This window comes from Protopterus annectens, chromosome 4.part1, assembly GCF_019279795.1.
Source record: "Protopterus annectens isolate FY-2018-M chromosome 4.part1, PAN1.0, whole genome shotgun sequence".
NCBI lineage: Eukaryota > Metazoa > Chordata > Ceratodontiformes > Protopteridae > Protopterus > Protopterus annectens.
In genome coordinates, this window is record NC_056734.1 from 605,745,752 (window position 1) to 605,770,970 (window position 25,219).

General features: G+C 39.9%; 1 protein-coding gene across 1 annotated transcript in view; it reads right to left on the bottom strand.

Moving 5' to 3' along the window:
• Nucleotides 1-25,219, bottom strand: part of FAM131A (family with sequence similarity 131 member A) — a 755,511-nt gene that overhangs the window by 254,115 nt on the left and 476,177 nt on the right. The window contains exon 2 of the mRNA XM_044070408.1: nt 2,062-2,201. Within this exon, the coding sequence (XP_043926343.1) occupies nt 2,062-2,201 (140 nt within the window). The remainder of the gene's footprint in view (nt 1-2,061; nt 2,202-25,219) is intronic.

Genomic DNA, 25,219 nt, shown 5'->3' on the forward strand with positions numbered 1-25,219 from the left:
AACAATAATACCTTTTACTTAACTTGAAAAAACAAACTGACCCACACAAAGCTTTAGAACAATACTACCTTTTACTTAATTGAAAAAACAAACTGACCAAGTAGTTTATAGAAAAACAACCCTGTCTCATTTAGGTTCACAGTTCTTTACCTAATAATTCTGAAAGAATACTTTCCTGTATTATGCCTTCCTCTAATAATGAATAGTACCAAGTTGCATCAATTCTGAAGGAATGCTTTCCTGTATTATACCTTCCTCTAATAAAGAATAGTACCAAGTTGCATCTCTTTTAACTTTCAATAATAATTTTGCAAACTTCAAATGGCTCACACTAGATAGCATGTCTACATCCATGGCCCCTGTCACAGCCTTCTTCTCTGAGCATCCACCTTTCATCCATCTTTCTTTAGCTACTCTCAGGCCTCTGCCTGTCTCTCTTAGAGGCTAATGTCACTATTTATCACTCTTCTGTCACTTTCTTTTTATGAGAAGGGGCTGTGTCTTTCACCTGGATGCATGTTAGTGGAATTTTCCTCTCAGAATGCCTCACCTCTACATTCCCCACAGTGGTTAATGTAGCTAGATAGAAAGATAGAAAGATAGATAGATATTCAGGCACACTATATTTTATTGTTTATTAATATAAGTGTTAAGAGTTAAATGGTATTCATCCTTCGTACATACAAATGCATGTGTTGTTTGTTTGTTTGTTTGCACCATGCCTGGGCAACCAATAAGTCTAGCTATTTCCTCACAGTTACACTTATTCACTTCCCTTATTGGAACAAGAGATGATTATGGGGTGGAGAAGTCACCCCACAGGTATCCATTATGCACTTTTTTGATGGCCTTAGCCCATTTCCTTGCAGCTGGCATTTACAGGTGCAAGGACCCTACAGTCATTCTTTGTGTGTGCTACGGTATATGCACTGAAAGGGTCTTTTCATATGCAAGGCTTAGTTTAGTCTTACAGACACATATCCTCAGCATGTATACTGCATGCCATGCCGATCTTTATTCAAGAGGTGGCGCCACTGAAGTGGACCAGACCACTTATCTCCAAGCAGGATGGGCAAGCAGCTTTTCAGCTTCTCACTCCTTCCTTCACATGTAACTTTTTGCAGTGTCACAAAGTTATGCATGAAATTATGTGTGTGTGTGTGTGTGTGTGTGTGTGTGTGTGTGTGTGTGTGTGTGTGTGTGTGTGTGTGTGTGTGTTTGTGTGTGTACTAAAATTAAAAATGTACATTGTTGTCATACATTCCCTTACCTCTACCCTCATTCTTGTCTCTTTATAAGCTTATTTTTGTTTAGTCTGTTTTTTTATCTGCAGGCAAAAGAACTATGTAGACCTGCTGCCCATTTAATTACTATAAAACTCCACTTGCTGTTTCTGTTTGCCTTCTAAGAAACAAATTGCAATTATTATAAAATATAATCATCATTATGCTTTGATGCTTTTGTAATTACTGCCTTTTTACTCAGTTATACTTACTCTTTCTGTTTGCCATCCAGGACACCAATTGTTATTTCTATAGAATGGTGCTTTATACTTTACTCACACTCTAAGGTGGATTTTACCAAAGATATTTCCTTAGACCAGCAAGGCTTCAACCAGTGACCATAATGCAATAGGTAACAAATGAACTGGGGGAGGGTGAGAACTAGTACAATCCATGTTAATTTAAAATAATATTCAGGAAAAGAATATATCTTGATGTGGTTGGGAATGGAATGTAGAATCTAAACAATGTGGTCTTTGCACTGCCTGCTTTGTCCATGCCATTATTTCTCCCTCCCGAGTCCCCACCAACAAAAAATCATGAACAACAATTTGTAATTATTATGGTGACCCACGCACCTAGCACATCATATTTATTCAAAAGTATTCTGATATCCCATTACCCTAACTACTGATTTTCTATGCATCACTGAAGGTTAGAGGAACGCTGTACAACACTGCAATTTTCCCGTATCTATTTCAGCAGTAAAGAAAACTCTCTTATAGAAGAGTTGTATTAAATGTTCAAAAGTAGAAAATCATAGCATCATATGTAATACCTCAAAAGTATCTTGGCTGTCCACTGATGTCTGACGAGCAAGCCTCCTCACTGATGAAGTTCGTGTGTTTGTTAAAGGAAAAAGAGTTGACGCCGATTTCACTTCTTTCCACTCCACACATAGGGTGGTATCTACAGCCACTGCAATAGAAAGCGAAGAACAGCAGGTGAACAACTGGAATCATTTCCAGCAATAAAGTTAGCTTATAACCTCACAAGGTTAAAGCATGTCTTATTTATTTATTTATGTTTTTTAGTGGCATAGTTGGCTGATTCCTAGGTGACCCACTTCAGCCACAGCCCAGGCAAGTGTGGACATATGAGCAGTACATACAGTAGGAGAAATGATGTCATACATTCAGTATTGGATAGTTTAATTAGAGAAGCATTTAAAACCTGCATAAGCAGGAGCTGAATACAATTCAGAAAAATATAGATATTAATTACCTGTCATTGGAAAATGCCTTTAAAGACAAAATGATGAAATGTTATCAATTCTGTGTTACCCTTTATATGTCTGTGTATTGTTTCACTTATATACTTAATTCTGTGTAAGCTCTCAAATGAAACTTCCTCACATTGATGTGACTAATAATCATCCTGGGATGTTTCATGTTGAACAAGTATGTGCTTAGTTTCATCTGTATAACATGGTGACAAAAGCTCACCGACACTGATCTGATTTGCATGTTGTAATGTACCATGCTGTAAGTTAAAATGTTGATATGACACCTGGATCTTGACTGAAAAGGATCCTAGGGTCAGTTTACTTAACTGGTAAGCAACAAATAAAGAAATAAATAACTACTATAATAATACTAAAATAATACTGTAAAGTGTGTGTAACATAGTGATCACCTATTAAGGTATATAATTCTGAGCACTGTATAGTATATTTTACTGTTAGTTCGTTTAAATGAATATAACATGGAGCTTTTCTCCCCAGAGCCTCTCTGACATTCCTGGTAAACAAAGGCAAATAAATAAAATAGAACATCAAAGTGAATAAATGCACACTTTTGTAATGAATTTATCTCAGATATGGTATATAGGGCTTTAGGTGGAGTACAGATTTTGATAAATATTAATCAATATCATTGACCTGGATAGAAATTATAATGGCTAACGTCTAATGTGAATTGAATCACAATCTCCAAATCTGAACATTTTCGTTCTGTGTTTTTAAATTAGAAATGGGCTCAAACTGAAATACTTTATTCAAAAATAAGAAACTTTACTGGTTGGCAAGACACTAAATCACAGCTGATCTAATCAAACTGTATAATTGTTACCACATATTATTTGATTGCAGTGTTATGTATCTTCAAGTAAAAGCTTGAAACTTTGGAAACTGGCTAGTAAGTAACGAAAAAGTACCCAATGATGGTATTTAAGTTTATAGAATTCTATTTCTGACAGCATGACTGCCACCTAGTGAAAAAATGCTAGAACACAGGTGATGTGATGCTTTTTCTTGAATCAACACAAGATTTACAACACAACGTGCTTCAGCTTTCCAGCTACTTGACCCCTTCCTGAGGCACTAATTAGTTACCTAATGCTGGATTGAAGTGATTTAATATGCATATATGCATGGAAAAGCTGCACATAATACATGAATTCTTTCCCAAAAAAATAGTACTGTTCAGCTTGAATGCTTGGGTATCTGACTCAGTGACAGAGATGCCTGAGAGAAGGAGAGTGTGTGTGTGTGTGTGTGTGTGTGTGTGTGTGTGTGTGTGTGTGTGTGTGTGTGTGTGTGTGTGCGCGTGTGTGTGCGCGTGCATGTGTGTGTGCGCGCTCATCCTTTGATGTTACACAGTTCATGATGTAACCTAAAAAAATCTGACAACTTACTGATATTATATTCTTGAAATAGTAATAACATAAAGGCAACTGTAATACAAATGGTAAGCTCAGAAGCATAGATCCACATTATGGGAGGTATCCAAAGAAGAAAGCATAACATTTCAAGAAGAAGAAAAAACAACTTGTTCCATTTGCAACTCCTGTAGATTTCAGTATGAGAGACATTGATGCTAGTACCTCAAATAAGTATCAGAAAGGTGGTTGTCAACTTGTAAGACCAATGCAGGTACACAAAAGAACTTATAAGAACAATACAGGGAATTATATCAACATGAGTAGAACAGCATCTCCCATCATCCCATACAGAACTGATGCAATACCTGTAGAATTCTGCAACTGTCAAAAAGCACCTGGAAAAACTATCATCCTCTCCAAGGAATGCCTTGTCTTAAGACATCCAGCACAGGTGTCAAAGACTTCAACAGAATCATTGTTTGTGTCTTTCGGCTTTTCCCGGTTAGCGGTCGCCACAGCAAAACTCCGGTCCGCTAATGATTGGTAGTTGATTTTTACGTGCCGAGTTACCATCCCTGACGCACAACCTTCAACGAAGGTACGCCCATTCATGCATGTCTCCACGCAGAAGACGCTCTAGATGAGAATCGAACCGGACAGTGTCTTACTGTGAGGCGACAATGCTACCGCAGCACCACCACTGCGGTATTGACCTTATTTATTATGCTAATAATAAAAATGACCTCGTCACTAGAATTAAATACAACTATGAAATATATTAACTATTTAAATAACTAGCATATTAAACCAGCTGGTCCATATAACTAGCATATTAAACTAGCTGGTCCATATATGTAACATGATTTGCAGTAGAGCATAGCTTTATTATATGTATTGTGTGTAGTTAACATCACTCTATACCTTTAGAAAGATGCATTTTAAATAGATGGATATATAGATATAAACAGACAGACAGACTATTTTTATGTGAGCATGTGTCTTAATCAATGTTTTTCACTGATGAAAATACAGCCCCCAGGAGCATTCAGATAATCTTAGAGTACTGGGAACAAAAGTAAAACACTGTAGCAGGGTGTTACAGTATGATTGAAAGATGCCGATCAAGCTATGAATTTGTGTAAAACCTGAGCTTTGGCTGGCTAAGATCTAGCTGTAATCAACTGGACATATAAGAGAATTTAAGTACCTTTTATCTGCACTTTTTTCAAATAATACAGCATTTTAATTGATTTGTTTGTGTTGCATTGAATATTAACTGAACTGGAAGTTTTGACTCTGTTTTTTCAGTTAGTTCTCCACCCAACGTGTTAATCTTGGTGGCTTTGAAACTGCATGCCCCTCTTGTAAATTTGTGTTTGGATACTCCTTCTGGGCCCACCTCATTTGCTCACTCAACTGAGTGCAGTGAGATCATATTCTGATTCCAGGCACTCCTACTGTGTACAAAGAAAAAAAAATGTTAAGCTTGTTTCCTGCCTTTCCTGTAAGTGCTCTAGACTGTTTATAGGCTTCTGAGCCCCCAAGCCTTTCTGTGTTGGAGGGAAGCCTTCTAGCTTAATTTTCTTAGAACTAGCCAGTTTTCTAGTTTCAGCACTCAAATATGTTTCTTTGAGCTCAGCACTTGTTCAGAACTCATTGTAAGCACTACATAAGCTGCAAATTACTACAGCACTCAACTTTCCTCACTAGTCTAGAGGAAACCAGTTTTTAGTACTTAATAAATAAGCACCTATCCAGGCATGTCTAAGTGTCAGCTCCCCGTGATTTCTCTGGTCTACCTGATGAATCTGGGCATCTTAGGGTAATGCAGCAATTGCCTCATGTACACAGACAACCCTCTCCTCCTACCACCCAACACTACAACCTGTGAGAGATGCACTTATATAGCCAAACTGGAAGCAAAGCTCTCTTCACCCAAGACTGGACTAGACAGTCAAGAGGAGAAGGTAAACACTTGCACCACACCACACTCATCACATAGTCCCTCAAAACCTACACCACCAAAACACACACATAGAAACACAAAACACACACCTACATTCACGGAGGCTCTCAATAAAAACCTGCCCAAGCCTCAGGGACATCCAAAGCATAAACGCAAGCAAACTCCACCCCCCCACAACACAACCCAAATGACACATAGCCGACAAACTCAGTGTGTCACTCAACCACAGCCCATAAGGCATAACAACGTACCCAACACTCTAGTCATAGGTGACTCTATAGTCAGGCACACTGATGTTCCACTCACCAGGCTAAACAAGGAGAAAGCTACTGTCAGCTGCCTGTCAGGTGCCAGGATCTGCCACATAACACACACACTCAGGTCACTCCACAACAAGTACAAATATAACACTGTCATTGTCCATGTTGGTGTGAATGACGTGAGACGTACCTCCCGGGACTACATGAAAAGAGATATGGAGGAGCTCTCCAATCTTGTAGCCCAGGCAGGTATGACCCTAGCCCTGAGTAGCATCCTGCCATCACCCAAAATAATACCACAGTACAAGGACAAAATGATTGACTTCAACAATTGGCTAAGCTTCTGGTGTTATTCTAAGGGGATCCAGTATTTGTCTGTCTGGGACGACATAATTGACAGACCATGATGCTTTGCCAGAGATGGCCTGCACCTGTTACCCTTGGGATTCTGGATACTGGCTAAGGCTCTTGCCACCCTATAGTGCCTTTTTAGGCAAGGTTCAAATGACAAATTCACCACCATAACAGGTACAAGCAAGCAAAATCTGAGGGTAATGCTACTCAATGCTAGAAGTTTAAACCTCAAAATGCACTCACTCAAGACACTCCTTAAAATGGAGAACATCAACATCTGTGCAGTGACACAGACCTGGTTCAAAGCTCCAAAGAGCACCCCTGCATTACCAGGCTATAATTCATACCACATCTTTCGACCACCTAACCCGGAACGAAGCACTAGAGGTGGAGGCGTGTCCATATTCATTAAGGATATCCACACCTCCAGGCTAGTTGCACAGCATAATGCATCCCAGATTATCCAAGTGCAACTAACTCTGGGCAAGACCACAATCCAAATTGTAGCTTACTACAGACCCCCCACCATGCCTCAGGATTCCCACTCCTCATTTCTTGATACACTGGAAAGTATTAGGTACAACCCAACACCCTAATAATGGGTGATTTCAACTACTCCACCATTAACTGGGAAAATTACTCATGTGCCAACTCTTTTGCTCAGCATTTTCTGAAATTCATAAATTCCAACTCCTTGGATCAACTTATTCACCCCCCTACCAGGGGCATCAATATCCTAGACCTAGTCATTACCAACATGGGCAACCGGTGCTCCACGCCAGAGGTGAGTTCCTCATTGGTCCGATCCGACCACAAGCTTATCACCCGAGACATCCACATCCTGCCCCCACCCCCAATTAGGGAAACCACCATAAAAAACTTCTCCAAAGCCAACTTCGCACTTCTTAAGACAGAAGTGGCAAACTTCATGACACTCATACAGATGGACAATAGAGGTACGACTGCTGAATCCTACACAAATTCACTTTATAAGCACTTACACAAGTGCATGGATCTTGCTATCACTAATAGAACCAAGATGCTATCCTCCAAAAAAAGGAAGCCAATCTGGTGGTCCTCTGCCATAAACAAACTTTACAACAGGAGAAAGAAACTGTTGCAAAAAAGAGTACAATCCCATGACTGGAAGACCTCCCTGGTCAACCTCAGTAAGAAGCTGAGATCCCTCATAAAATCCTCCAAAGCTAGTTACAAAAACAAAATTGCCACTGACTCTAAAGACAACCACAAAGCATTCTATAGCTATGTCAAGAATCTCAGTGGCAACACTCAGATCTGCTCTGAGTTACAGCACAATGGCACTAAATATATAGAACCAACTGATATTGCCAACATCCTGGCAGATAGGTTCAGTGCTAACTTTACCCCCCTCTCACCTGCTAGAGAGCCCATCTCTATACTGGAAGAATGCAAAGTTCCTGTAATCTCAGCTGCACAGGTAAAAAACACACTCTCCAAAGCCGAGAACACAGCATCCATGGGACCTGACAATATCCCAGGCTGCGTTCTACATGAACTACAGAATGAACTGGCACCCTACCTAAGTACCATGTTCAATCATAGCCTCACCTCAGGCTTTGTGTCCACTGAATGGTGCACCATGATGGTTACCCCACTGCACAAAGGGAGAGCCATGATGGACCCCGTGAACTACCGCCCCATTAGCCTGCCGAGCCTTATCTGCAAGGTCATGGAACATATCATCATGGAACTCATAAACAAAGATATTGGTAATCTCCAAATTCTGGACCCTACCCAGTTCGGGTTTGTAAAAGGCAGATCATGTCTCCTAAACCTGATTTCTTTGAAGCAGTCACCAAAGCCATAGATGAGGGTAAAGTGGTTCACACAGCTTATCTAGATCTCGCCAAGGCTTTCAACACCATCCCTCACTCTGGAATTATAGATAAGCTCACTAAACTAGGTATAAATCCCTATGTCACAAGATGGGTTGTCAACTGGCTCATGGACAGAACCCACACTGTGAAAGTAGCAGACTCCAAATCCGACTTCAGACCAGTGACAAGTGGAGTACCACAGGGTTCAGTCCTGGGTCCTCTCCTGTTCGGTACCTACTTCTCTGAAGTACAGGCAAACCCAGAAAATCTTTGGCTAACAAAGTTTGCAGATGACTGCAAACTAGGAGCCATAATCCAAACTCCTAATGATGTGGTCATACTACAAAAGGGCCTCACTGAGACAGATGCCTGGTGTCAAAGCCATGGCCTGAAGCTCAATGCTAAAAAGTGTATTGTCATCCCCTTTGGTAAAACTCTGTACCCATGAACTACCACATAAGTAGTAGTCTACTTAACACCGAAGGTGTGATAAGAGACCTTGGGACACAGGTGGACAGTAGTCTCTCCTTTGATAATCACATCACCACAGTGGTCAGGAAATCCTTCTACATGGCTCACCTCGTCACAAAAGGTTTCTCATCCAGAAAAAAAGAGGTCACTGTTCCCCTCTACTCATCACTCATTAGACCCATTATAGAGTACAACGCCCCTTTTGTTATGTACCTCACAAGACATCTGCAACAACTGGAAAGGCCACAGAAATACCTCACAAAGAGGATTACTGGCCTAAAACAGATGCCCTATGCAGACCGTCTCAAAAAACTCCAGCTTTACTCCGTCGCATATCGCCTACTCAGAGGCGATCTCTGCCTAACATACAAAGCTATGTCAAACCCAGAGCTGTTGGACATGCTCCACTTAAAGAAATCCCAATCCCTCTGAGCTACACAGTCTAGGGACCTAAACCTTGTCACCACAATAAACAGAACATGCTGGAGGGATAGATTCCTGTCCCAGAGACTTCCCATACTCTGGAACAGACTGCCTATCTATGTCAAACAGAGCTCCTCATTAGCACTCTTCAAGAAAAATCTTGATGATTGGATGAGAAATAGGAAATTCACCCCAGGGATCACTTCTATGGCTCTGCTCGACAGGGGCACAGGAAAATTATTTTCTTGGGTGGCAAAAGCCAGGGTACCTTTTTGGCTAGGCTTATATAGGCCCTAGGGTTAATAGCCTAGTACCTACCTATGAACCTATGAACCTATAAATGAAATCCTCGATGATGACCACATAAACTAAGAATCACCTAATCATTCAGCATGCCCAAACATCACGTACATTAAATGCAGTGTCTGCTCCACTGAAAGTTATTCAGTACTTGTGGTGCTTTTCCTTCCACTCACCATGAATGAACAGACTGAGAACAGCAGTGAAGATGTCAGTATCAGTTGAACACGGCTCATACGTGATCGGCTACTTACTGTCATCTGCCCTTAACACTGCTGTCCTGCAATTTTAGAAAATGTTCTTTTTCAAAATGGAAGCCATGGCCTTCTTGACAGATGTAAGCAGGCTGGAAGAATATTTTTCCTGACATCAGTAACCTGACAATGTCCTCCATTTAGCTGCATGGATGAATATTTATCAGAGTAGCATTAATGGAGGTGAGAGACTGCACGGAGGGGGTGTGGTCATAGAGTGGGTGTGGTCATACAAACAATGATGAGCAACTCTAATCAAGATCATTTCTGTAATTGTGTAATACTGGATTGTTCAAATCCAGTGTCATTAAGCTATATTCCTCAAAACTAAGGTTACAGCCACCTATACAGCTATTAAACTCCTAGATAAGAGGCTTTCCCAAAAATGTTTATTTTTTTCTAGTAATTCATTGGTTTGATATCTATTTATTTAGTTATTTTAACTACAGCAGGCTCAAAACATATAGAGGGTAAGGATGTTTTTGTTACTTTACGCAGTAACTAGTGCTGTTTAATAAACCTTTAATATAAGACAATACTGAGCAGTAAAAACTGAACTTGCAGATTCTGATTTTGCATTCTTTTACTACAATCATTTGTCTATCTGTCTGCCTGTCTATCTATCTTTCTACCAATATGTATCTAATTTGCTATTAAATTAAACAAATCATCCTGCTTGCCTATGAGTCTCTTTTTGTTTACATATAACCACTTGAGGGAAAAGCCGAAAAACAGTCACTGATAATCCAAAAGTATTCGGCTAGGTTCACTCGGTCCCATTGTTGTTGCGTCTTTCGGCTTTTCCCGGTTAGGGGTCGCCACAGCGGAACTCCGGTTTTTAATGATTGGTAGTTGATTTTTACGTACCGAGTTACCAGCCCTGATGTACAACCTTCAACGAAGGTACGCCCATTCACGCATGCCTCCACGCAGAAGACGCTCTAGCTGAGAATCGAACCGGACAGTGTCTTACTGTGAGGCGACAACGCTACCGCAGCACCACCACCGCAGATTCACTCAGCTAACACTGAATCAAGGCAAATGAGCAAGTAAAAAGTCAATCAAAACTGAAATAAAAATCAGCAAATTTATTCCACAAGATTTAGCGCTTTCATTTCCAGTCAGGAAACTTCATCAGAATCATTTACATCATATCCTGTTCATATTTTTAAAACCCCCTACCCACACACCATTGGTTGATTCATTATTACATACAAATGAGTTAGTTTAATATAAAGTTAAACCAACTATTTTTTTAAATAACCAACAATCGGTTTAAAACTTTATAAAACATTTTAATTTAAAAAAAAATTAATAAAAACATAAAATCGTTCCACACACATACACATATATGTGTATATATTGTGATATATAGAGATTTCTGTGTATAACCCAATTTCTCTTACTATAACAGTCTACGTTTTTTAACACTTAATAGTTATTTGCCCTCATGTTAAGGGCTGGAGTCAGAGAAACATGGTCATTCAGCCCTGGATATACACATGCATCCAGTCTTAGCTGCCATATTAATTCCTTAAATTCTAACATATTTTGCCAGTCACCACTCCCCTTGTATTTTAACTTTCTCCAATATCCAAAATTTAAAATCTGCATTCACACATTTCATGGCATTCCTAAAAAGTGCATTAGTTTCCTTTTTCCTGCTGATCTCATACATGCGCTCATTAATTGCCTGCGTTAGACTCCACTCGGTTTTGCCCACATAGAATGCCCAACATAATGTGCAACATGCAATGTAAATAACTCCTTTGGTTTGACAATTATAATATTCACTCACCTGACATCTAAATTGTGGAACAGGTATCCATGGTTCTTCCTTGTTAGCTATAAAAATACATTGTGGGCACCTCCCACAACTGAAGGTGCCCACCCTGCCAACTTCTTTCACTATGGTTCCTCTTTCCAACAAATCTTTCACATTAGCATTCTTCTTAAAACAAAATTTTAAGAGGTTGTTAAACACCTCTAACCTATTAGGCATCCCATTAAATAAAGTCCAATATTTTCTCATGATATGACAAATCTTTCCTGCATCCTCATTAAAGATGATAACCATATAGGTCATATTGTTGTTCTCCTTACTCATCCCCGGGACAGTGTTTTGTATATTCTTACCAATGTTGTTCAACAGTCTCATTAAAGATGGTAACCATATAGGTCATGTTGTTGTTCTCCTTACTCATCCCCGGGACAGTGTTTTGTATATTCTCACCAATGTTGTTCAACAGTCTCATTAAAGGTGGTAACCATATAGGTCATGTTGTTGTTCTCCTTACTCATCTCCGGGACAGTGTTTTGTATATTCTCACCAATGTTGTTCAACAGTCTCATTAAAGGTGGTAACCATATAGGTCATATTGTTGTTCTCCTTACTCATCCCCGGGACAGTGTTTTGTATATTCTCACCAATGTTGTTCAACAGTCTCATTAAAGGTGGTAACCATATAGGTCATATTGTTGTTCTCCTTACTCATCCCCGGGACAGTGTTTTGTATATTCTTACCAATGTTGTTCAACAGTCTCATTAAAGATGGTAACCATATAGGTCATGTTGTTGTTCTCCTTACTCATCCCCGGGACAGTGTTTTGTATATTCTTACCAATGTTGTTCAACAGTGGAAGATATTTGATCCCCCATCCTGTTAATATTTCATCCCTATAAACATTTATGACCTCCATAGGGTATCCCCTATCCAGGAAAAGTCCGCCAATATATTCCAGTTCTTTCTCCAGATCTTCCCTTAATGAGGTCATATGGGCAGCCCATACCATCTGTCCTTTTAGGATATTTCTCTTTTGTATAAGGGGGTGATCACTTTCATAGTGTAAGTATGAGTTGGAAAAACAGGTTTTCCTATACATTTGTGATATATATCTCTTATTTATATAATCCTTCCTTATATTGACATCTAAATAGTGGACCTCATTGTCCCAGATATCATATGTAAATTCCAAAAACTCTGTAGAACCATTCAAATGATCAATGAATTCACTAATAGGTAATTCTGGCCTTCATAGGTTCCTAGCTGCCCAAGGCATTTGTATAGGCCTAGCCCATAAAGAGGGAGGTTTACCGACCTAGTATGTTTCAAAACTCCCCTCTTGATTTCCCTGTGCTCTGTCAAGTCACATGTACCGATTTTGTTCCACAGCATAGGGCACTGCTCCCATCCACTTGTCATGATTTCTCTCATCCACAAGGGGAGTGGTTCTCTCACCCTCATGCTGTGTTTTTGTGCCACATTAGAGTTTGTCAGCTGGTACATGAATCTAATCTGGGTTTTGTGGTCAAGCATATAGCAGGCTCAGGGTGTTGAAGAGGTCTCCAATGTTCTTGACATCCTTTTGATGGCTCTTGTTAAAGTGACTGCATCCTCATTTTTTGAGCTTTTTCCTTGGCCCTTATAGGCAGGTCAGCAGTTTTCAGAGCCTTTTTTCTTTTAGAGCAGGTCTTGTATTCAATTTTTGCATAAATGCATGGGGTGTCATCATATACTTTTGATATCCTTTTATTTGGGGACCTTTCCCTGGGTAGACAGGTTGGCAGCAGGGGTCTTTGATCTAGTGATCTAGCTGATTGATGTCTCCAACATGGTTAGGTGAGGTCCCAGATGTCTAACTACTTTCCAACATGAGTGTATGACCTCCTAATCTATCTCATGATCAGTCCCAGATCCATGATTTTCCTAACTAGCGCTTTGTGGTGTCCACCTATAGGGTAGCTAGGTAGCCACTCCTTTTTCTCACTGTACTTTGACCTATTTCAGTGCATTTCTTTTCAGGCCAGGTTGCTACTATTATTTTCCCATTTGTTGTGAGGTAGGTCTGCACTGCCCCAGTGTTTATGCATAACTATTTCAGGATCAGTTTGCAGTCATCTGCAAACTTTGCAGGACCTGGCTTCAGTTGTTTGCAGTGTACTTCGACTATCAGGCTCCTCAGTTGAAGTGGACTCAGCAACTCCAGCCCCCTCAACTCTTGACTTTTGACAAGACCCTGTGGTCTTAAACACACCCCAGCAAGGTTTTAGGGGACTGTGGCTGTATGCAGGCTTTAAGATGTGTGATGTTTGGCGCATTCAAGCTTCCAAGGTTTCCCTCTTGGCCGTTTTAGGTGGGGTATGTGCTGTATGGGTTGCTAAGGTCGTGGGGTGCTTTTTGACTGATTTTACCAGCGAGGATCTTGAGCCATTGCCTGCCAGCCCTCACAACCATGGACTAGGCTTCCAAAATCAAGCAAGTCAACAAATGTCTTTCAAAATGATCCCACTGTGTGAATCCCAGATGTCTTTGTTAACAAAATTTGCAAAGTCCCTATGTCTTTATTTATGAGTTCCATGTGTTTATGTTGGGAAGTATGTGGTCAAGGGCCTGTAAGTCCATAATGCTTTGAGAAGTGTGGGAGAGGCTGGTCCCTTGTCAGTGGAGGTTTGGATCCTGTGGTGAGGCTAAGATTAAACTCCTCACTACACCATCGGGCTACTGTCTGGATTAACAGTGAACTGTGACTTGCACAACTGTCCTGGACCTCAGGGAGGAGTTCAGATGTTTACATTTTGGGATTCCTGTGGATCCTTCTCCTGCCTTTGAGAGGGTTCAGTGTTCACCTGGCCTGGAGATCCTTATCCTGTTGGATTTGGGGGTCAGAATCCTCCTCTGTCAGGTTCAGTCCTTTCTGGGTGTGTTTGGTGTGTTCTCTCCTGAACTTGGTTTTTCAGTACATTTGTGAGACCATTTGGAGCAGTCTTCAGAGTTTCTAACTTCTCTATTAACAAAATTTTTATGATCTATCAATTTTCTTACACTGGCGATTTTTGGATGATTTTTTTCTCTTGCCTTATTTTTTTTCTCAAGATTTCTTGAGGATTCTTCTCAATCAGAGGTTTTTCATCTTGTATGATTGGCTTCCTCTCTTGTAGTGCTTGTTTTCTTGTGCTTTGACTCTTTCTTTGTTTATGGACTGGACAGTTTTGCCTTGGTACATTTGCCTTTGGGTCTGAGAGTCCTTGTTAGTTTGGTTGCAGTCCTTGGGGGTGCTACCAGGCATTTGTAAGAAAGCATTTGTACCATGATTCATTTAAGTGAGACCACACTTTTTTAGAAGGAAGTTTACACTTTCTTTTAGTTTTGTTTTCAGGTGTTTTTGAAGTTTTTTTTTGGTCTTTTTTGTTGGTGGGCTTTGGATCAGTTGGTTTCAGGTAGTGGATGTGAGACATTTTATGATCATGTTTATGATGTGATCACCCCATGTGTGATTTATTGAGATATTATGTTTTTGATTCGTGATGATATGGAGTTTTATGTTTTCTGGGATGTTGGAGTTTAAGTCCATGAGTTTTGAGGCAGTGAGTTTGTTGTTGCTTCAGTTTAGAGCTAGTTAGAGTGTTAGTTACGTAGTGTTAGTTAAAGTCACCTAGTATGTTATTTCGTTTGGAGATACATTGTGTTTTCCAATGGATATCCTCCATTGGCCTGGTGAGTTTGACATGTGAACAGAGCAGTGATGCCTATGGTTGCTGTAACATGCTACAAATTTGCTGCCCATTGATCATGTACTCGATGCATCCGATGCATCATATGTTGCCACCAACCTTGAGGTGTGGGTGTCCTATGAAGTTGTGTCCCCTCTTTGTGGCCTGTGTGTTTCTTGTGGGATATCATGGATGTGGGGGCGAACCTGTTAGTGCTGGGGTGCTCTCAGGAGCCTGAGACAGGTTTTCTTTGACATCAGACCGACATTCAGCACAGACATCGATGATCTCCATAGCGTGCATCTTGAGATTGAGACTCACCCTTGTTTTTTTTTTTACCCTTAGTTTTTTTTTTAGAATTTGTTTTTTGGGTGGTGTTGCCTAAAAGGGGCTATGGGAAAGGCACTGCCTTGCCTAAGGAAGGAAGCCCAGGGTGACAGGTGCAGCAGGTGAGGCGAAGCCGCGTGGCAGCGCAGCATGGCATCCAGCATGGTTCATCATTGAGGGATCCCCTTTGAATGACACTTTGAATGACATTTAAGCCAAAGCCAATTATTATATATTATCATACTGTATGGTCATTCTATTCTAGGGTAGGATACTGCTCAAGGGTCAGGGTCGCCTGCCTGGGCTACATAATCAGAGAGCTCCCTCTGTCCCTTTTCATGTAGTCAGGAGTCAGGTCGCTGACACCAGACACCAGCGTGGACAATGACTGAGTCGTATGCTGTACTTGAGCCTGAGACCTGCTGCCTTTGACATGTTATGCTTTGCTGCGCAGGCACAGGCGGACAGCTGACCTTCTCTTTACTCTTACTCAGTCTGTTGGGGCGTCAGTGTGTCTGACTATGGATGGAATCATGACAACAAAGTGTGTCTTTTTTTTTTTTGGGCCTGACTGGTTGACTGTTTTCTGACTGACTGTGTGGTGTGTGGTGCATGTGTTGGGTCGGGTGGTGGTAGTTGTTTGTGGGTGTCTGCTTTGGTGGCCTCTGCTGTTTTGGTAAATTTTTGATCAGAGCCTCCAAGTATGTCTTTGTGTGAGCTCATAGGGTCCTTGCCACACCACAAATATATCATCCAGGAACCTTTAATATACTTTCATATATTCCATGAAAGTACTATTAAAAACATATTGTTTTACCCAATGTAACATCACTATGTTGGCAAATATTGGGGTGCATGGTACGGCCATTGCTACCCCATCTAATTGATGGTAGTACTTCCCTTGAAAATAAATATAATTATTCCTTAACACTGATTCCATTCTTTCCAGAACTATTTGGAATTCATCAGTGTTTAACATTCTAAATTCTCCTATCATTTCTTCAAACCATACAAGTCCTAATTCATGAAGTATGACGGAAAATAAGTCCTTCACGTCAATAGTCAGGAAATAAAAATTGGGGTTAAATTCCATTTTGCCCATTTTAGATAGAAAATCCCATGAATCTATTAACATATGTGGATACATCCCATAAAATGGTTTAAACTTCCTATCCACATAGATTCCTAATGGTTGTGTCTTAGATTCTGCCAATGTCACTACTGGTCTCAAGGGGGGTCGGGGGTATCCCAAAAATCCCAGCAATAAAAGGTTTCTCCACTTTTAAGAAGTTAAATAGCTGTTCATTAATCCTACCTTGAAGACGATTGTCTTCAAGTGTCAAATCTATCTTTTTATATGCAATATCAACTTCCCTTCGGGATACATGGGCATACCTCCCTCCTGTATTCAGAATGTTTAACATCTTAGCTGCATAATTCCATTGAGTCATAATCACAACTCCACCTCCCTTATCAGGTTTCATCACTCTTAATGTATTATTTTTCCACATATTATTTAATACATCCTGTTCTTCGTCAGCAAGATTTCTCTTAAAGTGCCTTCCAGAATGATACACATCCCTGATCTCCTTGGTTACTAAAGTTTCATAATTTGTATGTTCAGGGTGTAGTGGAGGATTATAAACACTCCTTTTCCTAAGTGTATTTCCTACATCTAATTTTACGTTATCCTTAAACATAACCTCCAAGTTAAGTTTCCTCATAAACATTTTCAGAACCAAAATGGAACTGGCTACATTCCCTCTTTTATTGGGAATAAAAGTAAAGCCCTTTTTGAACAGATTAAAATGGTTTTGATTAACTTCAATATCAGTATAATTGTAGATATGAAAGTTATTCGGGTCTATATCACATAGATGAAGTTCTATAACTTCGGCTATCATATGTATGAACACATATATCCGAAGTTACAGAACTTCGACTATGTGTAAAAAAAATAAAAAAAAGAGAAAACAAAATAAATAAATGTATGCAGGGGGCAAGCACCCCTGCACCCCCCACACCCCACGCTCTATAAATATACCAACTCCAAGGTCACGCTACAGTGCAGTAAAGGGAAATATACCTCGGAGTTGGTATATTTAAATAGTGGGGGGGGTGCAGGGGGGCTTGCCCCCCTTCTTACAACCCTCAGGTATGTTCTTTTTGTTTTTATTTTTGTTTTTTTTACAATCGAAGTATGACAACTTTGAACTTATGGTTTCGACCATATCACTTTTGAAGTTGTCATACTTCGACTACTTGATATAGATCCAAGTTATTCATAGTACATATGACCCCTTCCCTCTCAATGTCCCCTAAATTCAAGGGTCTCTGCTTGTTGGTAGATACATTGATATTATCCACCTCATTTATCTGTTCCTCTGTTCCCATTGTCATTGACCATATCTGTTCTGTTTCCCCTGGAACCCTGGCCTCTGTCTTCCCACAGCCTGCGCATATGTGTGTGCCATACGGTTCCTGATTCTCTCGGACCTCCTCGGTCCTCCATACTCTAAAGGGGCAGTCTTGCCTTTTTGTTCATCACCATCATCTACTCTTCTCATATCATTGTGTACATTTTGTCTAGGGAACATTCCCCTCCCATTTATATTCTTATATCTAGGCCCAAAACAATAGGCCCTCCCTTCAGTGTAATCTTTATCATCTCTGTTTAACTTGGACAGCCTTCGTTTATGATTTTTGTGCATAGCATTATCAACATCTTTAAATAACAATACATATTTCCATTTGTGTTCCCTAACAATAATCAAAAGATCCTGTTGTATCTTATTATTTAACATGTCAGTTTCATTCTTTAGATTTTTCATTATGCTATCATTGTTCTTTATAATCGCCCTCATAAGGGCTAAACCACAATAACTGAAAATGTTTATGACATCATTCATTTTGTTTACATATCTCATTAACGTAAGAGTAGAATTCATAAACATGTTACACAATGCAAAAGGCCATTTTACAATGAAATGCATAGATTAAGCATTCATACAAGGGATAACAAAGGGTATATGTGACACACAAGAGATATGTTACTGTATACCAAGCCAGCAGATGGTGCACAAATCATACTTAAATGAGGCAGAAGTATCAGCAAGAGAAGAACTAATAGCTAGCATTGCCAAGCCAAGAGAGCAATAAATTGGCCAAAAGCTCCATCACTGTCCAAACTAAAGGATTACATCAATCACCAATCTTAGAGTGTCACCACACCAAATACAAGGCACACTCTGAATGGGTCTATATTATAACATCGAAGTCTTACAACTTCGAATGTTATAATATCAAACCCAGTAGAGCGAAACACCAGAAAACTGAACAGTCAGAATAGTGAATTTTTTTCCCAGGGAAAAAAATTTGCTGTTCCGACAAACATACACACAAAGCAGAGCCACAGGGATGATCCCCAGGATGAATTTCCTATTTCCCATCCAATCATCAAGATTTTTCTTGAAGAGTGCTAATGAGAAGCTTTGTTTTATATAGATAGTTAGTTTGTTCCAGAGTATGGGAAGTCTCTGGGATAGGAATTTATCCCTCCAACATGTTCTGTTTATTGTAGTGACAAGGTTTAGGTCCCTAGAGCGTGTAGCTCGGAGGGATTGGGATTTCTTTAAGTGGAGCATGTCCAACAGCTCCAGGTTTGACATAGCTTTGTATGTTAGGCAGAGATCGCCTCTGAGTAGGCGATATGCGACGGAGTAAAGCTGGAGTTTTTTGAGACGGTCTGCATAGGACATCTGTTTGAGGCCAGTAATCTTCTTTGTGAGGTATTTCTGCAGCCTTTCCAGTTGTTGTAGATGTCTTGTGAGGTACATACCAAAATGGGCATTGTACTCTATAATGGGTCAAATGAGTGACGAGTAGAGGGGAACAATGACCTCTTTTTTCCTGGATGAGAAAACTTTTCTGATGAGGTGTGCCATGTAGAAGGATTTCCTGATTACTGTGGCGATGTGATTATCAAAGGAGAGACTACTGTCCATGTGTGTCCCAAGGTTTCTTATCACACCTTCGGTGTTAAGTAGACTACCACCTATGTGGTAGCTCATGGGTACAGAGTTTTTACCAAAGGGGATGACAATGCACATTTTGGTATTGAGTTTGAGGCCATGGCTTTGACCCAAGGCGTGTGTCTCCGTGAGACCCTTTTGCAGGATGTCCACATCATTAGGAGTTTTGATTATAGCTCCTAGTTTGCAGTCATCTGCGAACTCCATTAGGCAAAGACCTTCTGTGTTAGCCTGTACTTCAGAAAAGTAGATACCAAACAGAAGAGGACCCAGGACTGAACCCTGTGGTACTCCACTTGTCACTGGTCTGAAGTCCTGGATTTGGAGTCTGCTACTTTCACAGTGTGGGTTCTGTCAGTGAGCCAGTTGGCAACCCATCTTGTAACATAGGGATTTATACCTAGTTTAGTGAGTTTATCTATAATTCCAGAGTGGGAGATGGTGTCAAAAGCCTTGGCGAGATCTAGACAGGCTGTGTGAACCACCTTACCCTCATCTACGGCTTTGGTGACTGCTTCAAAGAAGTCTATCAAGTTTAGGAGACATGATCTGCCTTTTACAAACCCAAACTGGGTGGAGTCCAGAGTTTGGAGATTACCAATGTCTTTGTATATAAGATCCATGCTGATACATTCCATGGCCTTGCAGACCAGGCTCGTTAAGCTAATGGGGTGGTAGTTCCCGGGGTCCATGGTGGCTCCCCCTTTGTGGAGTGGGATAACTGTTGCTGTGCACCATTCAGTGGGCACAAAGCCTGAGGTGAGACTATGACTGAACATGGTGCTTAGGTGGGGTGCCAGTTCATTCTGCGGTTCGTGTAGAATGCAGCCTGGGATATCAGTATACACACACACACACACACACACACACACACACACACATATATATATATATATGTACATTTCATTCAACGGAAGTGTTTTTATTGTACCCCTGATGTTGAGCCAACATAAGATTATAAATATATAACATAGCCCTACTACCTCACTGCATTCAAACAGAAATGCTGCATTCCACATGCACATCTGCTCTGCAATTGCTCTACTGTGCAACTGTTAGAGGAATAACAGACAGGTCAGGCCAACCTGACTAGGCAATGTAGCTACACTGTGACATCACTCAGTAAGTAAAATAGTCTAAAGGACTCACATGTGCATTGGTGTGCTGGAATCAGTGAGCTGTACCGAGTCTGTGTTTTCTGTAAACTTCATGCACTACACCTGCATACCAAGCATACAGACCAGGTATGCAAAGGCAAACCATTTGTTTCATAGAGATGATTGTCACAGCACTGCCAGCAATGTTCAGTCCACCACTGTTACAATCACAGTGTGTGTGTGTGTGTGTGTGTGTGTGTGTGTGTGTGTGTGTGTGTGTGTGTGTGTGTGTGTGTGTGTGTGTGTGTGTGTGTGTGTGTGTGTGTGTGTGTGTGTGTGTGTGTGTGTGTGTGTGCGTGTGTGCGTGTGTGTGTGTGTGTGTGTGTGTGTGCGTGTGTGTGTGTGTGTGTGTGTGTGTGTGTGTGTGTGTGTGTGTGTGTGTGTGTGTGGGTATATATGTCTGTCTGTGTGTGATTCTGTGAGCCCCCAAACCCAATGTCAGGCCTGACATGGCTCTCAGTGGTCTTGTACAGAGCAAACTGCTGCTCTGCCAGTAGTGGGTGCATAACATGGCAACCAGTTGACCTTTACTGCGGTCTGTCTGTGCCCCTGGTCCCAAGAGTCTTCAATGTGTGGAGGCTGCTCCTTTGTTCTGCTTTGTAATCACTATGTCCGGTTTCTTGATGCTTTTTCTATGCAGGTCACAGACACTTCTCATGTTATGCTCCCTTCTGAGCTTCACTACACCAGGGTCCTTCTTCTGTAGTGATAGTGGGGTGCATACCAGTTGCCATATAATCTGGTCTGCCTTGCAAAACCTTCTTACTAACCAAGTCAGGGGTCCCAGTAGCAGGATTCAGTCCACGACTGTTATAATCAGAATACTGTGCTGAGGTGAGTATGCTGTTGATGTTCTCTGGTAAGTGACAGACCCTAATTCTCTGGTGCAATGACAGGCCCTAATTTTCTGGTACAGTGACAGGCCCTAATTCACTGGTACAGTGACAGGCCCTAAGTTCTGTCACTTTAATACTGCTGGTAAACAGTTAATGGGGAGTCGAAATCTATGAAACTGGCCATCCATCTCTAAAGGGATTGCTTTTTTGTTCATTCCCTGGCATAGTCTATCTGGGTACAGCCCATTTTAGTCGATGCCTGGGGGGAAAGTTTTTAGGTAATGGAACAATATAAAATATAACACTTAGAACAATGTATATTTTCAACATGATAATTTATGGGTATGATACAAATGAAAACAAGAAAACATAGCAGAAAATAGATCAAACAGCAATCAACAAAATATGAAATTAATTCCCAGTGAAGTACCCTGAAGAGTTAAAAAGGTACAACCCACTGCTAAGGTAAAATATGAAAGTAAAATAAACAAGAGTGATAAAATGCAACATACTGATTTGGGAGATAAGAGAAGTGAAGGAAATGATGAAGAAAGACGGAGGTTTGAGAGTTAGTAGTTCAGGTAACGTCATCATTGCAGTTACATATCCCATTTCTACGGTGGTGGGAACAGATTCTGAAAGCTATGTACATGTGTTGCTCAACTTTTGGTAATTTTTTTTTTCCAAGTTTTTGTTGTGCAGATTTCAAAATACTGTACTCTGTAAACAAAAGCTATGCTAAATCAGAGAAACTGAAAATTTGACGGCTGTCTGTTGTACTGCTGTGTCCAGCTTCTCAAGCGTTTAGACAGCAACAGAATACATACCATAATGAGTACCTATCATTTTACTGAAGCCCCAATTCGCCAAATGTCTATTCGTGAAACTTAAAGCATTGAATACCATTTCAGCGAAGGATTACACCACTGAAATTGTTTCCTGGGGATGGGAGTTAGTTGGCCGTTGTAACAAATTTGCCCTTTTCCTAATGTAGTGTGATCTCAGCATTGGAATATATAATTATGGGGAGGGTGTGGGCACAACTACCCACATTGGGGATTGTGGGGCAAAGCCCCCCACCTTGGTGAGTTTAAAATAACATAATTTGTGTTATGATCACTCTGGTAGTCAGCTAGTTTTTTTTCTCTGAGAAATCTTTTCAATGATGTAATTCTTCACTGAAATGTTATTCGATACCTTGACTTTGACGAATAGCTGTTTGGCAAATTGGGCGTCGATTAAATGATATAGACCCACTATAACAGTTACTCATTGGTCATATTAATTTATTATTTATGCAAGTATTGTTAAAATGGAGGTGGCAGCTTTGTTGACTGTTGATGGTCATTATAACAGTCCTTAGGGACAATGGTAACCAGTGCACAAAAGAAAAAAATGCAGCATAAAGCATTAACTCTTCCTACTCACTTGTGAAGTTGATATTCCTGTGCATACAAATGAATGGTGCAGTTCTTTGATCACTGATCAGGTCTGTTTCCTTCCATACACACTGCATCCACTTCAGATATTATAAATCTTAAATCGCATCTAAAATTCAAATTATCAGTGTCTATTTGCAATCAGAACCTTATAGCACTGAGTGATACTTACATACATACGTGCATACATACAAATATTTCAAGCACGGGCAATAATGCCCTTCTAGCTTGCCAATATACCAAAAGAGTTGTTCCCATAATAAGTGTCCAGGCTGTTAATATTATCTGAACTTGTGCTTGATTTAATGTAACTTTGTAGTCTAGTCCATGTAGCTGCTCTGTCAGAGAACCAATTAGTGCACTTCTCATTTCTATCGAATCTTCTACATAGATTATCTGATGATTCTCTACTACTTTTTTATAACCCCAAACATTCCCAGAAGTAGTTATCTCTAAATGCCCTACAGACCTGAATAAGGTACCCTCTTAAAAATCTATATGACACTGCACAAAGTTAGATATTTGAGTCTTTCATAATAACTTAAATTTTCATATCCATGGATGCCCTCAGTATATTTCCACTGTACTCTTTCCCGTTTACTCATGCTTTTTTTATAAGGTTTCCATGTTATTATTCCATACTCAAGTTTGGGTCTAATATACTTAACAAACAATACCTTCATCACTTCTGATTATCTAGACTTCATAAATCTTTTTATACAACCTATAGTTCTATAACTATCATTAACCAATTGGTTGATATGATTAGAAAAACTCATAGCTGGATCTACCCATATACCCAGGTCCTTAAATGAGTCTACAGTTTCAATCACTGTGTACTCTATTAAATATTCACCTTTCTATTTATGTGTCCCAAATATCATATGCTTAGTTTTTGATGTATTTATCAGCATATTATTCTCCTGTGCCCAAATGGTCAATTTAGTCAAGTTCTTTTGCAGACATGCCCTATTTGTAACATTTGTAATCAGTTTACCAATTTTCAAATCACTGCATGCAGACTGTAGAACACCTCTGATAAAAATGATAGATCTGAAAGATACAATCTAAACAAGTATGGGCCTAGGATACAGCCCTGTGGGACACTCTGACTGTAACCTCGAATTTCACCTATCCGATTGATGTGAGATACTTGCCATGTCCTATTTGTAAGCCATGCAAATATCCATCTTATCAAGATTACAGCAATACCTAGTTTTTCTAATTTATTGATCAGTGATTTGTGTATGACCCTATCAAAGGATGAAGTTAAATGTATATAAATTACATCACAGCACGGCTTTTCATTCATAGTTGCTGTTATATTGTTATAGAATATCATGTTAGAGGTAGTAATAGATCTATTTTCAATATATGCCTGCTGATATATGGTTTTAAGTCCCAACCTTTTGAATTCTGACAATAATTTAATTTAACCTTCTCCATTTTTTTAACACGACATGAAAGTAAACATAGGGATCTGTATAACTCAAGGTTTGTCCTACTCCCCTTTCCCTTAAAGACAGATTTAATAAGAGCATGACTCCAATCATGAGGAATCTCCCTATATTTATACAACCTAGTAAATAACAGATATAATGGTACTGTATGTTCATGCTGAAGTGTTCTCAGGTCATTATTACTAATTCCATCTCCTCTTCATCCCTGTCCTTTGCTTGAATTTAGATTGTGGAGTTCATTTTCAATATAAGCTAATTTGATTTCCATATATGAGGATACCTGGATGTCACTAGGACAATTTGTCACCCCCTTCATGGAGCAAAACTGCTTTGCATAATATTTTACTTTACTGTTTTTATTTTATTTATTTTATTTATTGCTTTTGTTTACCGGGAAGGTCCACTGAGCCTAGATGAGCCCATTTTCAGTGGAGGCTCGGTGAGAAAAGCTCCACATAGTTTAAACGGTACATACATGAAATAAACGAAGAGTAGAGTGTATATACAGTCACAATGCTTGGGATAACATGAGCACAAAGAACAGATTATTTGTATACACAGTACATATTTGGATTGTACAGTTACAAAGTTACAGTTAATGGGATGATGTGAACAGAGTATCAGTTGTATGATTATTAACTGATGGAGGTTTATAGGCAAGAGCAGTGGAATATATCAAGATAGACAAGTGCATATGCAGTTAGTTA